Raw genomic sequence first — 23,218 nt, 5'->3', positions numbered from 1 at the left:
GCGGGGCCGAGTTCAGCTCCCCAGCCCGGGGCTCGGGACGCGGGGACGGCCCCCACCCTGAGAAGCTTCCTCTCTCCTTCGTTGCGCTGCGCACCTTTACTCTGGCTTCGTTCTGCACCCTTCGTGCTCCCCCGGGTTCAGTCTGGAGTTCTGCTCTAACGGCAGCGTGTTCGAGCTACTCACACTCACCCTAAGTCCCGCGCCGGTGACCATGAGGTTAATTTCTACGTCACCGAGACAGCAAGGTGTACGGGACGGGCTTGAGACCAGCACATGTGTGGTGCACTCTCGGTGGCCTCTGCCAGGTAAGCGTCACAGCCGGAGGCCCACAGCCCGGCTCAGGCTCCGTCCCTTCCCCACGGCGCCCCGCAAAGATGCGGAGGCTGTGAGCTGACCGGCCGTGTGCCACGCGGGGCTCTGGGTGGGGAGCAGAGCATCCCAGATCCCGCCCGGGGCTTTGCCACACGTCTGCCATCCCGATTTCTCCTGGATTCATTTTACTCATCGATGATTTCACCGAATGGGTGGGAGCGTCCAAAGAACAGAGGAGTGAAGTCCTGAATCCAGAGCTGAGGCAGGAGATAAACCGTTAATAGTGTTCCATTCGTCCTCCACCTGTAATCAGTGGCCGTCTCCACGCCGGGCACGTGCGCTGCGTGTGGCGTCGTAGGTCTGTACCAGGCCTGGTCATCTAGAAAGGGTCGCACACATGCCGTCCCTCTGACCTCACAACAGCCGTGGGAGGTGGGTGTTTGCGTCCCTGTCTGTACAGAGAGGCACGTGCGCTGCCCGAGCCGACCTGGGCTCCCGGCCTCTGGTCGGGTGCTTCAGCCCCACCGTAACCCCCGTCTTCCCCTGCTGTCAAGTGCGTCACCGCGAACACGGAGGTCGCCCGGTCTGGGCGCACGTGCTGGCCCAGCCATGCTTGGGCCACTTCCTCCGCCCTCCCCACCCCTGATCTTTGTCCCAGCCAGTCGTGGGGACCTCACGTCCTGCAGGCGTCCTGGCAGCTTCAGTTGGCAAAAGGCGTGGGTGGCCTTCGGAGCTGGGGCAGTGCACACCCAGCCGCGGGGTTCTGCTCACAGCTAGCGAGTGCTGCCTTCACCTGCTGTGTCCTCAGGTGGCCGAGAGCCCTGAGGCCGTGGACACCCCAGCCTGCCTGTTGTCCCCCGCGCCCCCCATTCAGTCTCCGGGCCTCTTCTGGCTGCCTCTCAGATCCAAGGTGGCGCCCGAGGCCCATTCCCCGCCAGCTGATGGCCCCGGTGAGACCGGCTCCCGGGTGGCCGGAAGACTCTTCTCTACCGTAAAAGACGATAGCTGGTTAAAGCCGTTGTTTGTCTTTTCCCCAGGGATCCAAAGGGCCCTGAGTTTCATTATCCCATTCAGTGGGTGGTGGTGGCGTGGCTGGTGGTATGAGGACAGTTGCCATTTTTTGCACAAACGTCTTGATAGACAAGTAGTTCAAGATCTTCTCCAGTTTGACCTAAAGGAGGCTGTCTATTTCTGGCCTGATTTCGCTGAGTTGTGGAGCGCTCATTTTTAAAGCAAGTGCTAATTCTCATCAAGCCAAACCGGTGGTAAAACCAGCCGAGGTCCCCCCGCCCCTTGGGGGGAGTGTCTTCTGTCCGGTGGGATCACCCTCGGGGTAAAGTATCCTTCTGAGCCTTGGATCTCAGCTCATCCTCAGACCCCGCCTTCAGCTCTTCCAGACCCTTCCCCGCACGGCTTGCCGAGACCCACTCATAGTCACAGAGCTTTCACTCTTGGCCTCCGCCTGCCCGCTCGGGGTTGGGTTGACCTGGTCTCCGCCATCCCCCTTGGCCCCCGCCAGCAGCATGGTCATGGCCCGCAGCTTACACGCCAAGGATTTCCGTCCGTGCGTCGCCATCCCGGGCTTCGCAAGCTGCGCTGCCCTTTAGGAGGAGCCGCCTCTGGACGCGGCTTTAGAACTTAACGTCCTCAAGCGTCATCCCCATCCCCAGTCTCCTCCGTGTTGGTGGTCACGTGGTCCCCCTTCCGAGACCTTGGGATCTCTCTGTTTACTTTGTTTTTTATTTTTCTTTGGCGGTGAAGCCCTGGCTTTGAGAGATTCCCGTTGGAAGGTGATCTGTGAGTACTCTGCAGAAGGGGCTCAGGGGAAAGTGTCAGTCTTTCCTTTGAGCCTTGTGGTTGCACAGAGGCTGTGTGATCTGTTCACAGGACAGATGGACCGACCTGGAGCTGGAAGGATGGGTCTCCAGCTAGCGGAGAGAGATTTCACCATGGCTCGCCTTCCTCTTCCTCTTAGGGACTTCACCTGCTTTTATTTTTTTCCCCAGAAATTCCTTCTCGCTCATCTTTGCGTAGTTAGTGAATATCAGGAATCAATGAAGGAAGTAACCTCTATTTGAGGAAGCACACGTCCCAGCTGCTGGGAGCACCCACAGTAGATTTGCTTGAAACCTTCCAGGCAATGGGTGTTGATTAGTCGGGGTCCCGAAGGATGTTCTACTCAAAGCCAAGTCCACCGAGGCTGTGACACTTGCGTACGGGACTTCTGCCTTGAGCTTCTGCAGCTTCTCCGTTCTCTGCTCTCAGATCTGGCTGTTTTGCCTGGTTTCCTCGTTTGGCCTCCACCTTTGCCCTCACACTGACCTTGGAACGCACTGAGCCTTGCTTCGCAGTCGGAATATTCCAGATTCCTCAGCCGCAGCCCTGTGGACCTCGGGGCCACCGCCTCTTTGTGGTTACCCATCCCAGTCATGACAACCAAAAAGGAGCTCAGACGTTGCCAGATGTCCACGGGGCGGGGGCAAGACCTTCCCTGGTTGAGAGCCCCTGGTGTCTCCGAAGCAGGGCTCTTTCTTCCGCTGGTGTCATCTTCACCGCGGGGTCTGAGTGTGGTGCTCTGTGGACGTCGGTTGGTTTCACTGACGTATCGAGTGCAGAGCCTTGCTTAGTTCCTGGGGAGAAACATCGTGCCCTTCTTCCCTGAAGAGTCCCTTGACTGCTTCACAGTGGCCTGTGCCTGTAGGGGGTGCAGGCCGCAGGCCCTGCTTCTGCTGACTTCTGTGCTCCTTGGAAAGGCGGAGTGTGAAGGGAAAGCCCCACCGTCCCACGTGCAGGCGGCAGGACCCGAGGGATGAGCGGGACCGACAGCGTGACCCCTGCAGAGTGACTGGAGGGGCCCCAGACAATCCCCCCACTCGTTCCCCCTCGTACCCACCCAGCAGTCGCTGCTCTGAACTCGCCTCCAGTTAAAAAGCAGGTGGTCGCTTACGAAAATAAAAACCACCCCAGAGGGCTTCCCTGATGGCGCAGTGGTTGAGAATCTGCCTGCCAATGCAGGGGACACGGGTTCGAGCCCTGGTCTGGGAAGATCCCACATGCCGCGGAGCAACTGGGCCCGTGAGCCAAAACTACTGAGTCTGCGCGTCTGGAGCCTGTGCTCCGCAACAAGAGAGGCCGCGACAGTGAGAGGCCCGCGCACCGCGATGAAGAGTGGCCCCCGCTCGCCACAACTAGAGAAAGCCCACGCACAGAAACGAAGACCCAACACAGCCAAAAATAAATTAATTAATTAATTAATCAAAAAAAAAAAAAAAACCCACCCCAGAAAGGAAAGGCATCAGCTAGGAAGACCTTACCTTGAATTTATGGTGTGCTTTCCACCGAGACAGGTTATTTGATAAGAGGGTGGGGAAAGTATAACGAAGCTAGATTCTCGAGGAGAGCTTCTAGAAGATGGGGAAGGGATGTGACAGAGGAGGTGAGAGAGCGCAGCCCGAGACTCAGCTGCCATTACAAACATGGCAGCAGTAGGTGTCGTGCGCTCCCGCACGTGCTGGCCTCTGTGTGAAACACTGTACGTTCAACCTTCGTGGCAGCCCAGGAGGGGCCCAGCTATCCTCCCCATTTTGCAGATGAGGAGAAGGGGTGGACCCCTCTTCGCAGTCTACCTAGAGCCGTGCTCTGGTAAAGGTGCAAGGACGCCTTCGGCTAGCTCAGGATCGTTTCACGCCGCCTCGTAGTACCGGCCGGGGATGGAGGAGGAGATATGTCACTGTGTCACCAGAACACCTCCCAGCACTCTGTCTCAGAGTCACCTGGGATCCTGGGACCCCAACATGCCACAGCCTTCCGGTGGCTGGGAAAGCGAACGGGACAGCCCTTCCTCGTATTCGGGGTCAGGCTCCCAAAGCAGTGCTGCTTAAGCGGCCGGGTTTCCAGACCGCCCCCCGCCAGGGCAGCTCTGCCCACAGCCCATCTTCACGAGGTGCCCTGGTGGACCCAGGGGGGAGGAATGAGTGTCCAGGACGGAGACTTTTCCTTCTCGGGGTACCAGCACAAACCTCGTCCAGACCGAAGCCACCGGCGACGCGTGCCACGGCGACCTGTCTGCTGGTTGACCAGACGTACCTAGACCGCCAAGCCCAGGAAAGAACGGCCCGGCCCCGCCACTACGCCGACCCCTTCCTGGTTGAAGATTAATTTCGGGGCTGAGATATTCTAGAACCTCCCAGTTGGAAGACAAGAATAACACAGCTTTTACTGTATTACAGATACGCTTGCAAAGAACCAGACGTGGGACAGTATCCCAGCCTCTCAGTTCAGGGGTCCCTGCCCTCATTTCCACCCACGTCCCAGCTGTTCAGCGTGGACGTGTGCCCGCTGGCCCCGTGCCTGCGGCCTCGTGCTCATGGCTCTGTGACGGGACGAGAGAGAAAAGAGGCCGTCGTCGCTGTCGCCTTCCTGGCAGCACGGCCCTCCCGCCTGGGGTGTCTGCTCCGAGGCTGCCAGATGGTTTACAGCTGAGTGGCTCTCTCTGATTGTTCGGTCCGCCTGGCTTGCGAATCCCATTGGCCTGCAAATCCTCCGGAACTCCTCCCGCCTAGGCAGCCCCGACGCCCCCGGCCACGCTCCTCCCCACAGCGGCCCAGAGAGCTGCTGCCTGGCTCCGTAATGGCTACTGATCTCTCCTCCTTTCTCTTTTCTCTCCGCAGTGCGGCAAAGGAGCAGAGAACTTTGACAAGTTCTTCACGCGAGGGCAGCCCGTCTTAACGCCGCCCGACCAGCTGGTCATCGCCAACATCGACCAGTCTGATTTTGAAGGGTTCTCGTATGTCAACCCCCAGTTCGTGCACCCCACCATACAGAGCACAGTATGAAACTCAGCGTCGAGGGCAGGCGCCTCCCCAGCCCCGCCCCTGCCCCCAGCCCTGGGAAATGATCCTCAGCCCTAAAGTTTGAAGGCCACCGCCTTGCTTCCAGGTGGAGGCCTGAAAACCGTAGGGTTATTAGTCCACACGTGATCAGCTGTTCAGAGTCTCTCACGACCAAGAGCGTCACCTTGGCGGCAGACGATGTCATGTACAGCATCCAGTTTAATTGTGTAGAGGTCACATCTGGCGGTAGGTTAACCCTTCCTGGAAGGCAAACAGACTCTGCCCCCCCCCCCCTTTTTTTTTTTTTTGGTACAATTTGACATGTTTTCCAAACCCTCTGTTGATTTTCACCATCCGGATCCCCCAACCAGACATGTTCAAAGGAACCCGCCCCAGTCCAGGGGGCCGGAAACATCTCCACCCAAGACATCTTTGGAGTAAAAGAACGGGGAGCCCAGAGAGTGAGCAAGGCGGGACCTGGGGGAGGTGGGATTGGGGCTTCAGAAAACCCGCTGCTTGTGTTCTCTGCCTCGATGGACACGGTCCCTAGAGCCCAAGAGGCCGGGAGGAATCTAGTCCCGTCTGCAAGCTCACTGTTCCCAGATGCTGACACTCGTAACCCACTCACAGTAACGGTCCAGCAGTTACCAGTTCAAACAAAGAGAGGAAGAAAACCTCAGATGAGTGTTGGGGGCATCTGTCATCTTGTACCCTACTTGGCTGATAACTATCTTGATACTTGCATTTCTTTTTAAGAGGCCAAATCTTCTAAGGACTCCGCTAAATGAGCATGTGAAATCATTTCAGATCAAGGGTAGATCAGTGTGCGTGTGACGTTCATTTTAATCTCTGGGAGATTATTCTGGATCCAGGGTGCCATCAGCGATCATGCCACTACTCACAAGTGTTGTTAGCCAACCCCCCTCACACCGATACTTCGCTGCCTACTTCCTAAGAAGCCGAAGCGTACACCTCCCACCCCTTTTGTACTTATTTATTTAATAGGCTGCGGTGTTTATGAGAGTACGATGTACAGTAAGTTAATCCAAGTGTTGACTCTAACTTCAGCCCCTAGAATTGATTTCCCTCACGTCTCCAGCCCTCGACATCCTCTTGGGATGAACAATACAGTTTTGGTCCCCCATTTCCGGTTCATGTTGAATGACACACCTGAAGCTGTAGAACAGGAAACCTGGATACGTATCAGCTCAAAGAGGTTTTATTGCTAGAAGGATTTTAATGTTTTGCAAAGGCATCATGCAATGAATTTTGCATGTTTAGAATAAACCTTAATAACAAGTGAATCTATGTTATTGATATAATCGTATCAAGTACAAAGAGTATTATAATAATTTTATAAGACACAACTGTGCTGTATTTGTGAAGGCTCTGGTTTCTAGTCTGCTTTCATGATTAAGTGTTAGCTTTCTTCTGTGCCGCTGTGCTTCCTTTTCCCCACCCCGACTCGGTGCGTACCCTGCATTGGCACTGTGTGGGGCGTACTGATTTTTTATTGCAGTAGATCTAATTTCGAAGGTGAATGTCTACTTTGCATGATCAATTAGGCTTACATACACATATACATAAAAATATTTGTTTCCACCTGCAAACAGAAGTTTCGTCGGGCGGGTTACTGTCGAGGCGAGGCTCCCTCTTAGCCTCTGAGCCCTGTCGCCTTCATCACGCTTCCTCCTGTGGTAGCAGGACATGTTCAGCTCCCGTGCCCCCAGTACGTTCCTGCAGATGTGGTGTCGTCACGGCCCCCGGGCTGCACTTTGTTCGCTTACTTCTTCCCTTCAGCCTTGTTGCTGTTGGAGACTCGGGGCAGGAGGGACGGGAGGATACCCTTCCTGACACGGTGTGTGGATGCCCCGGAAGTGTGCTGTCCATCTCACCGTCCCCGGCATGCCCCGCTGTCCGCTCCCGCACGTGCGGACGTGGTGAGGCACAGCCAGGCCCTGGAGCTGTCAGCAGACGCTCTGGGGAGGCTGCAGAGGCTCTCCCAGATGTTGCTAGAAGCGGCCTTCCCTGTCCTGCAAGGAGCGCTTCCGTGGGACACAGCTTCACAGCGCGGGGTCCTCGGGGGAGCCGGTCAGCAACAGCAGAGAGAACGTTTACGAGGGACACGGTTGTCAGTCCTTACGGGGGGCTGCTCTCTTCCCCCTTGTTCCCCAGAAGCGTGTCCCAGCGAAGCGTCTTCTCATTTTTACTCTCTGGCTCTTTGCCTGATTTTCAGCTGCCACACAACCACTGAGGGGTCTTAGGGATGAGAGGCCTCGGCCATCCTGGGAACCCTTGACTGGAGGAAGAGATGGGGTAGGGAACAGGTTAGACCAGAAAAGAGCAAATTCTTCCGCCACCTTTTATGGGCCGTAGACTGAAGGGCTCCAGGGGGGCCCTGGCTGCGGAGCTGTGGCCCCATGGGTCCGTGCACGTGCGGGGGCCACACCTTCCCCAGGTGCACCTCGTTTGGTCTGCTAGAAAAGGGACCCAAGTACAGAAAGAGGCTAAAAAGCAGAAGAGCCGGTCCCCTGCCCCGGAAGGGTGCAACAGCAGGACGACAGGTGCCCAGCGAAGCCCCGGAGGTGAGCAAAGTCCCAGAAGGGAGCCCACGGGGTTGAACCACATGTTCCCGAGCCCCTCGCTGCCTGCTCGCGCTAAGCCCCGGGCAGGTCACGCTGCCCTTCACACAGCCGACACATTTCCAAACTACTCATCTTTCTCTAGGAAACATCCCAGCTGGTTTTTATCCTTTCTGAGTGTGTGGCAAAGTTCTAAAGGAAATACCGTGTCTGGGGGGCCCTGTACGCTGCGTGAGCGACTGCAGGCTTGAGGACAAATTTGGGGGGAAAACAGGAAAAACTCCGGTGCCCGCGAAGTGTTACCGTGATGGGGCGTGTTGGTACGTTGCCATGTCCCGAATGGAGATAGAAGCTAATGCTTTTAAAAAGTCTGAGCAACCCGAGACGGTGCTGCTGAAAGCACGCGGCATGCTGGTAACTGCTAGCAGAACGGATCGATGAAGGTCTGTGGCTTTATCCCCCTTCGTGGAGGTCACGTAAAATAAAGCCGCAGGGAAGGGGCTGCCGTTTCAAAGGGGCTGGGGTAACGAGGAGGCCCTGAAGGGCCAAGTCACTGAGGGACCCGGGAAGGGCCAGCCCCGGGCACGGCCTGTGTCGCCGGGGCCCGTGGAGGTCCAGGCCCGCAGGGGAATCCAGCGCGAGCTGGGTCCCCGCCAGACACTGTGACGCCAAAGGCCGTTCAGGTTGGTCCCGTGACCTTCCCCTGGGAGGCGGGACTTCCCTCCGAGGCTGCGGCCAGTGGGCGGGCGGCCCTCCTCTTGGCATCTCGTTCAGACCCACGAGGGGCTTGGTTCAAAGGAAGAATCCGGGGTGTGCAGCCCGCAGAGGTTAATGGGGGGTTCGCTGGAGGCTGGAACGATTCAGAAGGTCGATAGGAGACCCCGGGAACCGAGCGATGGCTCTTCATCACGTCTACTCCTATTTTGTTCACGTTCATGCAGAATCTCTGCCTTGTCGTGTCTTCGGAGATGGTTAGGCTTTCTTACTAGGATTTGGGGAGGAAGCCAGAGGGTTAAGAGATCTCCGGAAACTTGGTCTGAGATGGTCAGCTGGGAGAGCGTGAGGACCCGGATTAATGCGACTCGGCGAACGACTGTCGAGCCCCTCTGAGCCGTGGTCCTTAGCCGTGGTCGGCAGGGAGTTTAGGGAAGAGCGGGTTTGAGTGCGGAAGGGCTGGCGGACGCTTGCAGTAGGAGGAAGCCAGGAGGGAGGGGAGGCGAGGGCGTCCGGGGCGGGAGCTGCAGTTCCCGGAGGCCCAGCCGTCGGGCGGTGTCGGATGCGGGTGCTGGTCCTCCTCCGCGAGCACCTCCCAAGCGCCAGCAGCAGCCTTCCTGCCCCCTTGACGGGGCTCCCGGTTCTCTGGGCGGGGCCGAAGCATCCGGCAGGTGGGTTCGCACCCACTTTTCCCCTGTGACTTCCTGTAGCTGGGGGTCGGCGCGGGGGAGCGGGGACAGAGCAAGAAAACTTAACACTGCAGGTCCCCCCCCCCACCTCCCCGATTCCCCGGAGCAGGCGGAATTGGAGTGTTTTGCTGCGTTTGTTTTCTCAGTACCGAAGGGGAGAACGAAGTGAGGGTCTTATGTTTTTGAAAGCCTCAGAAAGGAAACACCATCTGACAGTCCTCCTCTCACCTTGGTCTTAGGAAGTCGCCTATTTCCTGTACCATTTCCTGCTTCTTTAAGCCCAGCAGGGGCAGCGCTAAGCAGTCATGATCGTGAGCCTGACGCGGGGCAGGGACCCAGAGACGGAGACTCTCAGGGCCACGGCAACAGCGAAGGCCTGACAGCCACAGGAAGCAGAAGGCATTCTGGCTGTTAGTGACCACACCCTAATTTGACAGGGAGTGTTGGGAAATATTTCTAAAACCTTTTCCTTGAGTTACTTGGGTTACATTTTATGAAGTATACTGACTGTCAACATTTCTGTCATTTCCCGTCTGGGCTGATGCAGCAAATCTAGGGAATGCTGTGTATTTCTGTTGTGAGAAAGGTTCCCTGAGTTACGCATGGGTGGAGGCAGCCGTGTAGAAATGGTGTTGACCGCAGTTCTGTTAATCCCGTCACGTCAGGGGCCCGTCGGGAGGGTTCAGAGTGGAATGACTGGGTCCCCAGTGCCTCTGATTTGTGTGATCGGCTGCCAGTTAATAGCTGTGTAGGTCCAGCTCTGTCATCAAACAGCCTTCAAATGACCCACACTAAGGCCCACAGGTTCCAAGACTTTTCTGAAACCTCATGGAAGAAATTAATCTGTTAATTCCAACAGAACATCTGAATATACTGGGCTATTTGTACTTTTTTATAGAGAACTTGATTAACTCAATTCTTCCTTAGAAATGAGTTTTTAAAATAAAACTACTGACAATTTCATAAGATTGCAATCACATGGAGCCTGTAGGAGGACTCAGCTGGGGTCGGCTAGAGTGCCCCCATCCTGCAGCCCCCCTGCAGGATTTTCCCAGCCAGTGGGGTATGGGGTCCTCATGACAATGACTGGCTGGGAGTCCAGGTGGAACGTGTTAGCAGAATGATGCCCTCCGTGTTTTTAATGAGACACTGGGGACGACTGTCTTAAGTCTAGAAACTTTTGGACCACGGGAGAGATGGCTTTATTGTCGCCTTTCCAGATGCAGCTCTAGGATAGCTTTCCCGTTTCTTGCCCTGCGAGGCTCTACGACCCTGGGGCCCGTTTCCTTGCTCTGTGAGGCTCTGCGACCACCTTTTGGCGTGGGGGTGGGAGGCGCCTCCTCAGCTCTGTCTCCCGTCCCCACGGGCCCCCAGGTCTCGTGTATATGGTGAAAGTTCAGTGATGCCCTGTGAGAACTTGGTCCCTGGGCGACTCAGAACTACCCCGACGTCCCCAAGAAAGAAGCAGCAAATGTGCCCATTGGCATCATCTCTCGTGAGTAGACGGGACCCTACTTGTCAAGGCTACTTTATAAGAACCTTTTTTTCTAAAATAAGACAAAAGGTGGCTTTGCATTTTCTGATTAAGCAGCTCTGTCTTTGTCCCCTCTGCTTCACTTTAGGAGTATTTATTCCTGTGATTGTTGGTAGATTCTTGTTGATACTCTTCCTGGAAAAGTGTGATTCTTTTCTTGAGGGGATTAGTGGACTATTCAAAATCATCCATGAAGGCTGTTATCCTTTTGAGTCTAAAAATTCACCTCATATCTCTTCTATTAGGGTCTTTTCGAATGTCTTTTGTAGATGGTCAGAAACATTTGGAATCACTGCTTTGCTACATGAATTTGGGGGAAGGGTGGGCTGAAGGACAAGCCGTGTCTAAAGCATTCTTGAAAAGGATCCTATATCAGACCCCAAATTTGTATGGAGGAGGAAGAGGAAGAGATGGAGGTTGCAGTTTTCCCTTCTGTCAAGCACCTGCTGGCAAAGCGTAGAGGCCATTCAGCTGTCAGATCACATTTGGTTTATCGCAGGTGAAATGGTTGTACAAATTACTGCATTGCTCTAATTCATATAACCTCCAATCTTTGTTTGCATGATACGCTTTGTTAGATACATTAACTGTAGTTTGGAAGCAAGTGTGTATGAATAAAGACAATGATCATTCCTTCGTGTCCTCGGTCTCATTTGCATCCCTCTGTGGCATCACAGTTATTTTTCATCGTGTTCACCTGGCAGGTGTGGCATTTGAGTCTGGGTGCACCCTGTGGACGCTACTGTCTTTTCACCTGTGTCGTGTGTGCCTCTCCATTTAGGGTCACTGTCTTTATTTCCTAAAATACTTCCTGCTTTGAATTGAAACCCAAACAGTTACGGGGATAAAAATAGTGGCAGGTCATTTAGTCTTTCATTTACGGAGGCCAGGGTTTGTGCCAGCTGGGGAACAGCGCGGGCGGGAAGGTTGGCGTGGCCCCCGCCTGCCAGGTCCCTGCACCCCGGAACTGCACGGGACACGCAGCAGCTGGTGAGGGTGTCGTCGCAAGACAGAGACCCACCCTGGAAGAAGGGCTGCAGAAGGAGTTCAGATCTTGGGACTTTTTCTCCAGGAGCAGACATTTCCCACGCATCCTGTGGGCTGCACGGTGCCTTCAGCTTCAGGATTCCCCACGTTCAGGGTCAGCAGCCTTCACCCTGGACTTACTCACGGGTGAAGAACGGGGGGAAATTTTCACATGTGAACCAGGGAGCCTTCCAAAACACACAGTGTCTTAGAACTCAACACTCTTGAGGAGATTAGCCTCAAAAAGAATTAAAGACCAAGAAAACAAAACGAAACAAAACACTGCTTCTGAAAGCCACGGCCGTCTCGGCTTGCCCGCTCACCTCCTTTTGGGGGGCTGCTCCCCACGCACGCTCTCGGGGTCATCCGAGCCTGCCCCCTCCCGACCTGCTCTGCCCTGTGGTCCCTTCCTCAAGGTCTTGCCCCAGCCCGTTCACTAGATGACCCAAGTGCCAGTGTCCACGGGGCTAACGTCCCGTCCCCAAGCTGCTGTGGTCCCCCTGCATCTCCCCGAAAGGTCAGGATCTTCCCGCTGCCGGTTTAGATGCGGAACAGCAAGGAGCACGTTTAGGGCCCTGGCAGCGGCGAGTGGTCGCCGGCTCCCGGGCTGGCCCTGAGCTTCACTCGGGGCTGGTTGCTCGCACAGGCACGTGCGGCTCGTGGCTACTCCTCCGCTGCCTGGCAAAGAGGCCACGTGAGGGGCGGCTTAGAATGGCTCTTCAGCCTGCCCTCCTCCCACCAGGTGCTGTTTTATTTTCCGTGCGTCAGGCTCAGCCCCGTGCTCTCCTTCCCGTTGACTGCGATGCGGGACGGAGCGCGTGCGTCCGGCACGGAGCAGAGCAGCACCCTCGGCAGCTGGCCACAGCGAGGGCCTGGCTCGGCCCACCGCGATTCACCCCGCGGGGCGACCCCACGGCCCAGCACGGTCAGGTGCGCAGGGCCTCCTGGCGCCACGGGGGCCTAGGGGGCGGCCTGAACACCAGGAGGTCAGGACTTGATGCATCATTAAGCTCGAGACTGCGGCTCCCGGCTGCCCGGGAAGCCTGTCCCCGGCCCCCCAGACACACACAGCTGGTACCTACCACCCAGGTGGGGCCCTGGCTGGGCTGGCAGCTCACGGCTGAGCCAACTCGGAGGGTCGCTCAGCTTGACGTGGCCCCCGTGGCTCCTCCCCCTCCCCCGTGGCTCCTCCCCTCCCCTTCGTGGCTCCTCCCCGTCCCCCGTGGCTCCTCCCCTCCCCTCGTGGCTCCTCCCCATCCCCCTCGTGGCTCCTCCCCATCCCCCTCGTGCCCCGTCCTCGCGTGGGCCTGGTGCCCGTGGCTCCTCCCCCTCCCCTCGTGGCTCCTCCCCATCCCCCTCATGGCTCCTCCCCTCCCCCGTGGCTCCTCCCCCTCCCCGTGGCTCCTCCCCATCCCCCTCGTGCCCCGTCCTCGCGTGGGCCTGGTGCCCGTGGCTCCTCCCCCTCCCCTCGTGGCTCCTCCCCATCCCCCTCATGGCTCCTCCCCTCCCCCGTGGCTCCTCCCCCTCCCCCGTGGCTCCTCCCCCTCCCCCATGGCTCCTCCCCTCCCCTTCATGGCTCCTCCCCGTCCCCTGTGGCTCCTCCCCTCCCCTCGTGGCTTCTCCCCATCCCCCTCGTGGCTCCTCCCCCTCCCCGTGGCTCCTCCCCATCCCCCTCGTGGCTCCTCCCCATCCCCCTCGTGCCCCGTCCTCGCGTGGGCCTGGTGCCCGTGGCTCCTCCCCCTCCCCTCGTGGCTCCTCCCCATCCCCCTCATGGCTCCTCCCCTCCCCCCGTGGCTCCTCCTCCTCCCCATCCCTCTCGTGACGCATCCTCGCGTGGGCCTGGCGCCCGTGCCCACCTCCTCCGGTGCATGCACTCCCGTGAGCTTCTCCCCTGCTTCACCCTGCGTCTCCCACCCCCCCCCGAGAGGCAGCCCAGGGGGCGGTTGAGAGCGAAGCTCTGCAGCCCTCCTGCTGGCCTCCCCCCGGTGGTAGCTGCTCGATCGGGGCCGGGTTGTTTGTGTCTCCGGGGGCCTCAGTTTCCTCGCGTGCAAAAGGCGCTGCTTGTGACGGTGCGGCCCCGTCGGGCCGAGGGTCCGTGTGGAGCGCCTCCTGCGATGGACGCCAGCTCTCACGACCCAGCGGGAGCCCCGGCGCGAGGCCCCCAAGACCAAGCCGGGCCGGGGCTGCAGCAAGAGCACGGCTTCTTCTCTCCTTCCGTCCTTTTTGAGAAACGGGGCCGCGTGCCAGCCGATCGGGGGTCCGCGGTGGGAAGGTCATCACTGAGCCAACCTCGGCCTCAAGGAGCAGGGCTGAGGGGGGCGTGTGCCCAACAAGAGGGATGTTCTGTAAACAGGACTCGGGTCCTCGCGAGAAGGGGCGGCTGAGCCGCGAGGGGGGGAGACTGAGGGGCACTGACCAGCCTTGAGGCACCCCGGGCTCAGCCGCCCCCCGTCCTGCTCTGCGCGGGAGGCTGGAGAGGGAGGGAGGGAGGGTGCCCACGCCGGCGCTGAGCAGCGAAGGGCTGTTGAAAGAGACAGAGTGAAAGCCTAACACGCGGGGGAACCCGAGCCTGTGTCGCTCTGGCTGCGGAGGCTCCCGTCCCTCTGCCCCTCTGTCCCTGCCCTGAAACGGTGGGCAGCGCCCCTTGCGGTGGCCGGGGCTTCTCTGATTGTCCTGCGTCCAGTACCAGCCTGTGTCCAGCTCTGCCCACTTACATCCAGTCCACCAGCAAGACCTGCTGGGTCCACCCTAAAGCCGTGGTTCGCTACTGGGGGCAATTCTGCCCCCTGGGCAGACGTTTGGCGATGTCTTGAGACATTTCTGGTTGCCACAGCTGGAGAGAGGGGCTACTGGCGTCTAGTAGGTAAAAGGCAAAGGCCAGGGACGGTACTAAACGTTCTACAACACACAGGGCAGCCCTCACAGCAAAGGATGATCCAGCCCCAGATGGCAGCAGGGCTGTTGCTGAGAACCTCGCTCTGAAACAGGCCCCCAGGCCGTCCACTTCCACCATGTCGGCCGGTCTCCCCGCCCGGCCCCTGAGGCCGCCCTTGACGCCCGCCCCATGGCCCTCTGTGCATCAGCCAGCGTGACCTTGTCTGAGCAGTTCCCTTCCCTGCTTAAAGCCCTCCAGTGGCTTCCCATGACCCTTAGAATAAGCGCAAACTTTCCCACTACCCACCAGCCTCATACAATCTGGCTCGTGGCACATGAATTCAATGGGTGGGAGGTGAGCTCAGAAAAGTGCTGGCTTGATTATTCACTCCTGGGTGTGTGTGTGTGTCTGTGTGTGTGTGCCCTTTCCCATCAGAATATAAGCTCTACAAGAAAACCGAGCTGGTCCATCCCGTTCGCTGCTGGATCCCAGCACCTAGAACAGTACTTCACACATAGTAGGGGCTCCAAAAAATGTTTGTTGCATGAATAAATGAGTGAATAGATGCCAAGACTGCTCTGAGCCTGGCGAGTTGTGACCCAAAGCATAACCGTGTCATGGCCCGTGCGCTCGAGGTGTACGCAGGCTGATTAAGGAGGCAAGACGTGTGCCCGAGAATTAATTCAGGGTCAGCTCTCAATGCTCTTCACGAGCCGAAGAAACCCGAGCTGTCAATCTGTGCCATCAGCCGGCACCTAGAGGCACCGGCTGCTGCGGTTACACTTGGGCGATTGTTGTCGGCCCTGAGCTTTCTCTTCTCCAGCCTGTTGTGTGTGCTCTGGGGTGAAATCATGGTTCAGCTGAAATGCTAGCACACACGGGCAAAGGCGACAGCCCACATCATGGGCGGGGAGCAGAGCTGAGCCTGCGGGGAGTGTGCAAGCAGTGCTTTGGCTCTAAGAAAGCAGAACAGGATGTCTTCCTGAGATGCTTTTTTTAAAAAGCCAATTCAATAAATACATTGTAGAGAGGCCTATTCTAGGCAGGAGAGGGGTAAATACAATTTGGTTCTAAAGAACAGAAAGAGCTAGTGGTGGACTCAACAGATGGAGGGAAAAGGCAAAAAAATAAAAGTACAATGCAGATGACACACACACACACACACACACACACACACACACTGAGTGAGTACCAAAAGCATGCCAGGCACTCTTCTGGTTACCTTAAGTGCATTTTTTAAAGCCCACAATGACTCCTTGAGGTGGGTCCTATCTACTGTGCCCATCTTACAGAAGAGGAAAGCGAAGTCCAGAGAGATTAAAGAACAATTCCCGGGTGAGCAACACCAGGCAAACCCAGCCAAATGGAAGAGCACAGATGTGAGCCACGCTGGGGGGCCTTCCTGGAGGAGGGGGCGGGGGGCTATGGTCTGATGGAGGAAAGGATGGGTGGGAGGGGTCAAAACCACACGGAAATCAGTAAACAGGTGGGAGAGGAAGGACTGACTCGTATCCCGTGCTCGCTGCATAATTCCCACGTAATCATCTCGTTTAATCCTCATGGCACGTCTGCAAAATAGAAGCCATTGTTCACACCTCACAGATGGGGAAACTGACACCCAGGTTAATTAACTGGTTTCCAGTTCTATAACTCCTAAGCATCAGAGCGAGGTTTCTCTGTCCTTTCTGACCTTGAATACTTAGGGCACCAAAGAGGCAGCCTGGCTGGGGTGTGCCGGACCTTCCCGGGGGCCTTCTCCCCTTACGGCTTCCTGCAAAGCCCACCCCATCACCAAGGGATGTTTCCTTTTCTCGTCTGACTCTGATGCCTATGAGACCAGAGGCCCTTCTGTAACTGTTTCTGGAAGGCCTCTCTCCCACCTTCATCTGATTTTTTTTTTTTTTTTTGAGCTGTCTGGGTGTGGGTAGAGAGAGAAAAATAGCACTGCGGTTCTCAAAACCCAGCAGGTCCCTTTGCAGCCGCCCCACCTGGCTGGCTGTCACCTGGAGAAGCCCCAGAGGAAGGAGCAAACTGGCAGGCAGGTGGGGCTGGCTCTGGGGTCACCCTCCCCCCACAGGACAGCCCTGGTGTTGAGACCTCCCAGAGGTCAAAAACAAATGGAAGTAGTGAGTGCAGGTGACCCGCAGGGCGTGTGGGAGGGAGAGTCAAGGCTGGCCGGGCGGGGTCAGCATCAGCTAGTGGCCAGAGACCTTGTCAACGGGGAAGAGCTGATTTCTTTGGCAAAGGGCAGCCCAGGGAGGAAAGGTTGGACTTGGGGCGGGGGTAGCAGAATACCCTGGGGGTGTTTGTACTTTGTGGAAAATTTACCAAAATAACACCTGATTCCTGTAGCTAATACAGATAGGAGAAAGAGAACCTCCCCATCCCAAGATAACCACTGTCATACTTAAAATGCTTGATAGGGTCTTCCCTGGTGGCACAGTGGTTAAGAATCCACCTGCCAATGAAGGGGATGTGGGTTCGAGCCCTGGTCCGGGAAGATCCCACATGCCGCTGAGCCACTAAGCCCGTGCGCCACAACTGCTGAGCCTGAGCTCTAGAGCCCGTGAGCCACAACTACTGAGCCTGCATGCCACAACTACTGAAGCCCACACCCCTAGAGCCCATGCTCCGCAGCAAGAGAAGCCACCGCAATGAGAAGCCCACGCACCACAACAAAGAGTAGCCCCCGCTCGCCGCAACTAGAGAAAGCCTGTGCGCAGCAAGGAAGACCCAATGTGGCCAAAAATAAATAAATTAACAAACAAATAAATAAAATTTAAAAAAACAAAAAAATGCTTGGTAACTTGCTCATTTCACTTAATTATTATTAATTATTTTGTTACATTTTCATAACAGGGACAGTGAAGTTCTCTTATCAAACTTACCGGGACCCTAAGCCGGGCGTCTAAAATGGGGATGGCAAACATTGACATGCAAGTTCCTTAAACATTTTATGTAACTTAGAGCCTGTAAACACACAACATTCAGAAAGGATGAGGTCTTCTCTCTCAGTGCCTCCTTCTTGCATAAACTATACCCATAATGCTTGACTGAAAATTGCCAATTTGAGGTTATTTGAAGAAAAGCAAAATATTCACAAAGCAACCTGAATGCAAAGTCCTTCTTCATGTTTGCAATATTTTCTAGTCTTTTATAGTAGCCTTGCCCACAACTAGCTCTAGAGCCGTTTTTAAAATCTCATCTTTATTATCCTTCTTAAACATTCTATTGTGTCTTCATTGAAACAATTCTGTTCTTTGCACTCGTATATCTTCAGTTTCTGAGGCATTTGCTTAAACTATTTAACTAAAAAACAATATAGCAGCATCAAATGTTTGGGGAATAAGCTGGGTGATTTGTGCTAAGTCACAGTGAGAACACAATTCCACAGAGAAAAGAAGATGTTCAGCATGTCATGGGCATTATTTAGTGTTTTGCAGAGGAAAAAAAAAAGTCCGTTAATCCATTCCGTCATTCAGTTATGTCATTCAGGGGACATCAACTAAGAAAGATTCCACTACAAAATATAGATCTTTCCACATAATTGTATTGTTTTTTAAGAGCTGTATAATATTCCATTTTGTACATATGCATTATAATGCCTCCTAACACATCACTTACTTTCAGCCTCATGTCCTAACATTTAGGAGGTTCTCAACTTTTTCTATCATAAACAACACTGTGATGAATATTCTAATCTTTATATCTTTACACACTTAACCAGTATTTCATTCATTCTTGGGTGTGATTTTATTACATGGAAGAGAGAGTGAACAATATAAGAAATGATGTCCTCTACAATATTTTGGGATTTTTAAAAAAATAAATGCAGTAGCAAATTTCACATGGCCTTTCTTTAGTGACCTTTATCAAGTTAGGGGCTTAACCTTGAAATGCAACTTCATGAAGGTGACTGATAAATAAATAAAAAGATAAATAAACCCAAATCTCCAGGTAAGTATCCAATTACGTGGTCCAACCTGGTTCAAGAATTTAGAATTCCTGGAGGAAAACAAACAAACAATGAGATACCAAGTTTTATCTATCAACTTGGCAAAGATTAAGCCTTCTTTAAAGACTAAAACCCAATTTTGGCAAGACTTGGGGAAGCCAGCCCTCTCATACACTGCAGATGGCATATAAATCGGTACAGTTCTCTTGGAAGGCGATTTGGCACCAGGTAACGAGAGTCTTAAAAATGCGCTTGCGCACAGCAATTCTGCTGTGGGGATTTGTTTCCTAAGGAAATAATAAAAACTGCACATCAAGACTTATGTGCCAGGAGCTTGCTCTGCTCAGGCGCCTAGGTTTGCAATCAACACAGGTGTGCCCACCAGGGCCTGGAAATCTCGGGGTCTCTGGCAGTCCTGGGAGGTGAATTCTTTCCGTCCCTCACATCGGCATCTCAGCTTCTCTTTTTCTTTCTAAACCCTTTTATTTTGAAATCATTTAAGGCTCAAAAGACTTTGCGAAAATAATACAGAGGGCCCACATACCCGTCACCCCTCTCTCCCCACGATGATGTCTTACAGAACCGCAGCATATTATCAAAATCAGGACATCGAGCCAGTGAAATACTATTATCTGACGACAGACCTTATTCAGATCCCACCAGGTTTTACATGCTGTGCGCGTGCATGTGTGTGTGTGTGTGTGTGTGTGTGTGTCTGTGCGTGCCTGTGATACCATGAAACCCTACCGCGTGTATAGAGTCACATAACCACCACCATGTTCAAGATCAAGAGCTGTTCCTTCCAGAAAGAAACTCCCTTTTGCTACGTTATACTCACCTCTTCCCGGCCACCGCCCGTGCAACCGCACATCTTTGCCCGCCGCTGTAATTTTGTCCTCTCGAGAGAGGTATACAAACAGAAGCGCCAGGATGTAAGCTTCTGGATGTGCTCTGCCCCCTCTACTTGTCTGTTTTCTCAGAATTCCAACCAACCACACTGGCCTGGGGCCCTTTTGGGTCAGGCCGTGTCGTTGGTCACCAGCAAGCCCGTGGATTGGCTGCTGGGGGTCAGGCTCCCACCTGCGGTCCAGTCATCCATGGCCGAGGAGGGAAGCCACCTGACACAAAGCTCGGCCACCTCGGCCCAGCCTGTCGTCAAAGACAGGAGCAAAGGAAGTTCCCCTCTGAGGGGGCCCGGGCCGGGCAGGCGCTTGACCTGGTGCAGCTACTTCGCAGTTCACTGGGGGAACCCTGAATGTCCGTGGCCTACCTGATCGCCGTGCTGGGCCCCTCTTTGCTAACAGAACACCATTTGGGGCTGATTTGGGGTAACCATGGGTCCTCTAGAGCCCCAGGGGATGGGTGTTTGTGGTGTGAGCCAATCCCAGGAACTCCAGTCTCCCTGCCACTGGCCGGTTTAAGTGAGAGCCCAGGACACACTGGGTCCTGGCCGGGGACTCTTCTGCGAGCCACCTCAGATGACCTTCCAAGGCCTGCAGGGGCCGGGAGGGGCTGTCGGGAGAGAAGAGCTCGGCATCAAAGAGGGTTTTGCAGGTCTGCGAGAGCATCTTGCCGCCCGGGCTTGCCGCAGAAGTCCTTACCCAGGGCTCAGTAGCGAAACCCACTGCTGCAGCCAGAAGGATTTATAGCAAAGCAAAGCAGCGCAAAAACAATAAACTGACTTTGGAGGACAGATTAAAGGCCAGAGAGGAGATGCTGGGAAATGTTATTAGGCTGAAAACACACAGAGTCATCATTTGAGGAGGTAGCAGGATCTTTTGGTCCCACAGGCCCTGAGGGATTTCGGGGTCTCGGTGAAGCTCCGCCCCCTCCCCAGGCTCGGCGTGACTCAGAAGGGGCAGAACCCGTCCCCTCGTCCAGGGGCTTTTGCCTCGCCCCTAATGATAGGAAGACTGTATAACTGATCGTCCAAACGAGGTAACGCATGAAGCAAAACAGAGGCCTGTCCGTTCTGCCGGGACGGAAGCCGGGACCACCGCAGCAGACCGGGCTGGAGGGTCGCCCAGCAACCTGCCCACCTCTGGTGAGAGCTGCCGCCTGCCCCGCCCCGCCCGTTGGGAGGTGCCCGTGAATCTGATATTTTATTTATTTGAGGGTTTCTCCGCCTGACGAGTGTCCACCGTGACGTTTGGGGGTTCATATTCTTCGCGGTGGTGATTGTCCCGCGTGCCGCGGGATGTTCAGCCGCCTCCCCGGCCGCCTCCCACGAGCACCCCTCTCCCCAGTCATGACCACCGAAAACGCCTCCATGTCCACGGGGTCGGGGGCAAAGCCACCCCGGCTGAGAACCGTGGATCTGGCCCCATCCTCTCACTGTCTGGGAGAAGGACTGCAGTCGGTTTGCTTAGGGGTTAAAGCTTTCTAGACAGTTAACAAGGCTTGTCATCTCGGGGCCGAAAGGCAGGGGCCTCGAACGGGGGTGGGCACAGGGGGACACGTGGAGGACACCCCAGGGAGGAGGGGGGAATGGGCACCTTTCTGCCCAGTGTCGCCCAGGAAGCTCTGCTATGACCCACAGGCGCCGGCATTGTCCCCACGCCTCTGCAGAGCCAGCCTGGGGCGCTGGCCGTTGGCGCCCACCTGGTGGGCCCGCGAGGGCTCCTGGCCCATCCCGCTTGCTTGGTACCAGGTGCGCCCAAGGTGCCCAGAGAACTCGCCGCCCTCTCGCTCCCTGCCGGCCTCTCCCGTGCTCTCAGGGATGCGCCTGGCGCTTTAGAAGATGAACAGTCTAGAAGCACACCCTCCCCATAGGAATCTATAGCTGAACGTGTCATAAATAACAATAAAACTTGCTCTTTTTAGCCAGACCCCGTGCTGAACCCTTGGAATACATTGTCTCCTTTATTCTCCCCACAAACCCTCAAGGTGCGTGTTCTGGGCAATCTGTGCGGTTTTCAAATGATGAAACCAGAGCTTAGAGGGATCAAGCAATTTGCCCAAAGTCACTTCATGGCCGACACGTGGAACTGAGTCTCAGACCCATCTCGCTCCAGAGCACGTGAGTGCACTCCGCTGGGGATCACCGAGTTACAGGTGTGCGGAGGTGCGGCTTGCTGGAGCGGCCAGAGCCCCCGAGCCGGTTGAGCAGCCCTGACCTTTCACCCCAGCGGGCCATCCATCATTATCACTGTCTTGAAAAGGGTCAGGAAACACAGCCTGACCTAGTTTCTCCCACAAATGGACAGCAGATCTGCCAGGAAATTTTAGACATTTGCCAGCAGATGGTAATGACTGACGGAAGGAGATTTTTTTCTCCCCCAGGTGTGAGTAGAATCTTTGATCTTTACAAGTGATGACTGAGGGATATGTCATTCTCCATCACGGTTTCCAGAAGCTAGAGGCTTCCAGATAACCTGAAGCAGGTCCTTTTTTTTTTTTTTGAGAGGCAAATTTGTCATGCCCAGAAGGAGTCCCACTTCCTAGAACTAAGCCCAGGTGAATCCTACAGACCTTCGCTTGCTCTGAAAGGACAGCCAGAGCCGCTGGGCAAGCATCATGGCTAGGGTTTCTGGGACCAGCTCTGCCCATTCCAGACTCTGATTCTCACCTTCGCTGCCCACATCCTCAGACTCATCCTGGAAGTCAGTGCCACGCTTCTCACCCACTAGGAGGGCTATGGTACAATAATAATGAATAATAATAATAATTTTAAAAAGGAAAATAGCAAGTGTTAGCAAGGATGTGGAGAAATTGGAACCTGTGTCCATTGCTGATGGGAATGTAAAACAGTTTAGCCGCTGTGGAAAATTCTGTCGGTTCCTCAAAAAGTTACACATAGAATTATCCCATGATATAGCAATTCAACTCCTAGGTATGTACCCCATAGAATTGAAAACAGGTGTCCAAACAAATACACGTACACGCACGTTTATAATCACACTATTCCCAGTAGCCAAAAGGTGGGAGAACTCAAATATCCATCAGCGGGTAAATGGATAAACAAATTGTGATACGATAGAATGTTTGCATAAAAAGGAATGAAGTATTGACACATGCTACAGTGTGGATGAGGCTTGAGAACATTACACTAAGTGTAAGAAACCAGACACAAAGGGCTATATATTGTAAGATCCCATTTGTATGAAATATCCAGAATAGGTAACTCTATAGAAACAGAAAGCAGTTGGTGGAAGCCAGGGGTCGGGGGAGTGAGAACTAACTGCCTAGTGGGCCCAGGGTTTCCTTGTCGGGTAATGAAAGTGTTTTGAAACTAGATAGAGGTGGCGATTTTACAACAGTGTGAACGTACTACCTTCAGGCACTGAACCGTTCACTTTAAAAATGGTTTATGTCCCGTGAATTTCATCTCCATAAAGAAACTTCTCAGTTGAGAAACAGTGCCACAGTTACACCAGCCTCGGCAGGGGGCCGGGCTGGTGCATGATGAGAGGGTGTTTCCCTAACCTCTGTGCGGTGAGCACCTGATGATTTGGTGAAAAACGTCCGTACCTTCTTCCGGGATCTGTTCCCAGCTTTTCCTCTGAGGACCTGTCCCCACCGTCCTCTCTGAGCCCAGATGCCGGCTACATAAGTCAGTTCATTCCCTTTCCTGGTTTTCTGTCACTTGCAACCAAAACAGTCCTGATGATGCAGTCAGTTTCAATGTTTCTGTGGAGCAGACCCTAGTTTATGTTTGAGTCCATTTCGGGAAACTGCCGAGAGACGTTCACGTGGAAAT

General features: G+C 54.9%; 1 protein-coding gene across 1 annotated transcript in view; it reads left to right on the top strand.

Moving 5' to 3' along the window:
* The window catches only part of PRKCA (protein kinase C alpha), a 370,742-nt gene extending 359,447 nt beyond the window's left edge, over positions 1-11,295 (top strand). Inside the window, exon 17 of the mRNA XM_068529666.1 lies at positions 4,983-11,295. Coding sequence (XP_068385767.1) covers positions 4,983-5,147 — 165 coding nt within the window. The 3' untranslated portion in view covers positions 5,148-11,295. The remainder of the gene's footprint in view (positions 1-4,982) is intronic.
* The last annotated feature ends 11,923 nt before the right edge of the window (positions 11,296-23,218 follow it).

Source organism: Eschrichtius robustus, chromosome 20, assembly GCF_028021215.1.
Source record: "Eschrichtius robustus isolate mEscRob2 chromosome 20, mEscRob2.pri, whole genome shotgun sequence".
NCBI classification, from domain to species: domain Eukaryota; kingdom Metazoa; phylum Chordata; class Mammalia; order Artiodactyla; family Eschrichtiidae; genus Eschrichtius; species Eschrichtius robustus.
This window is presented reverse-complemented; position numbering and strand designations above follow the sequence as displayed.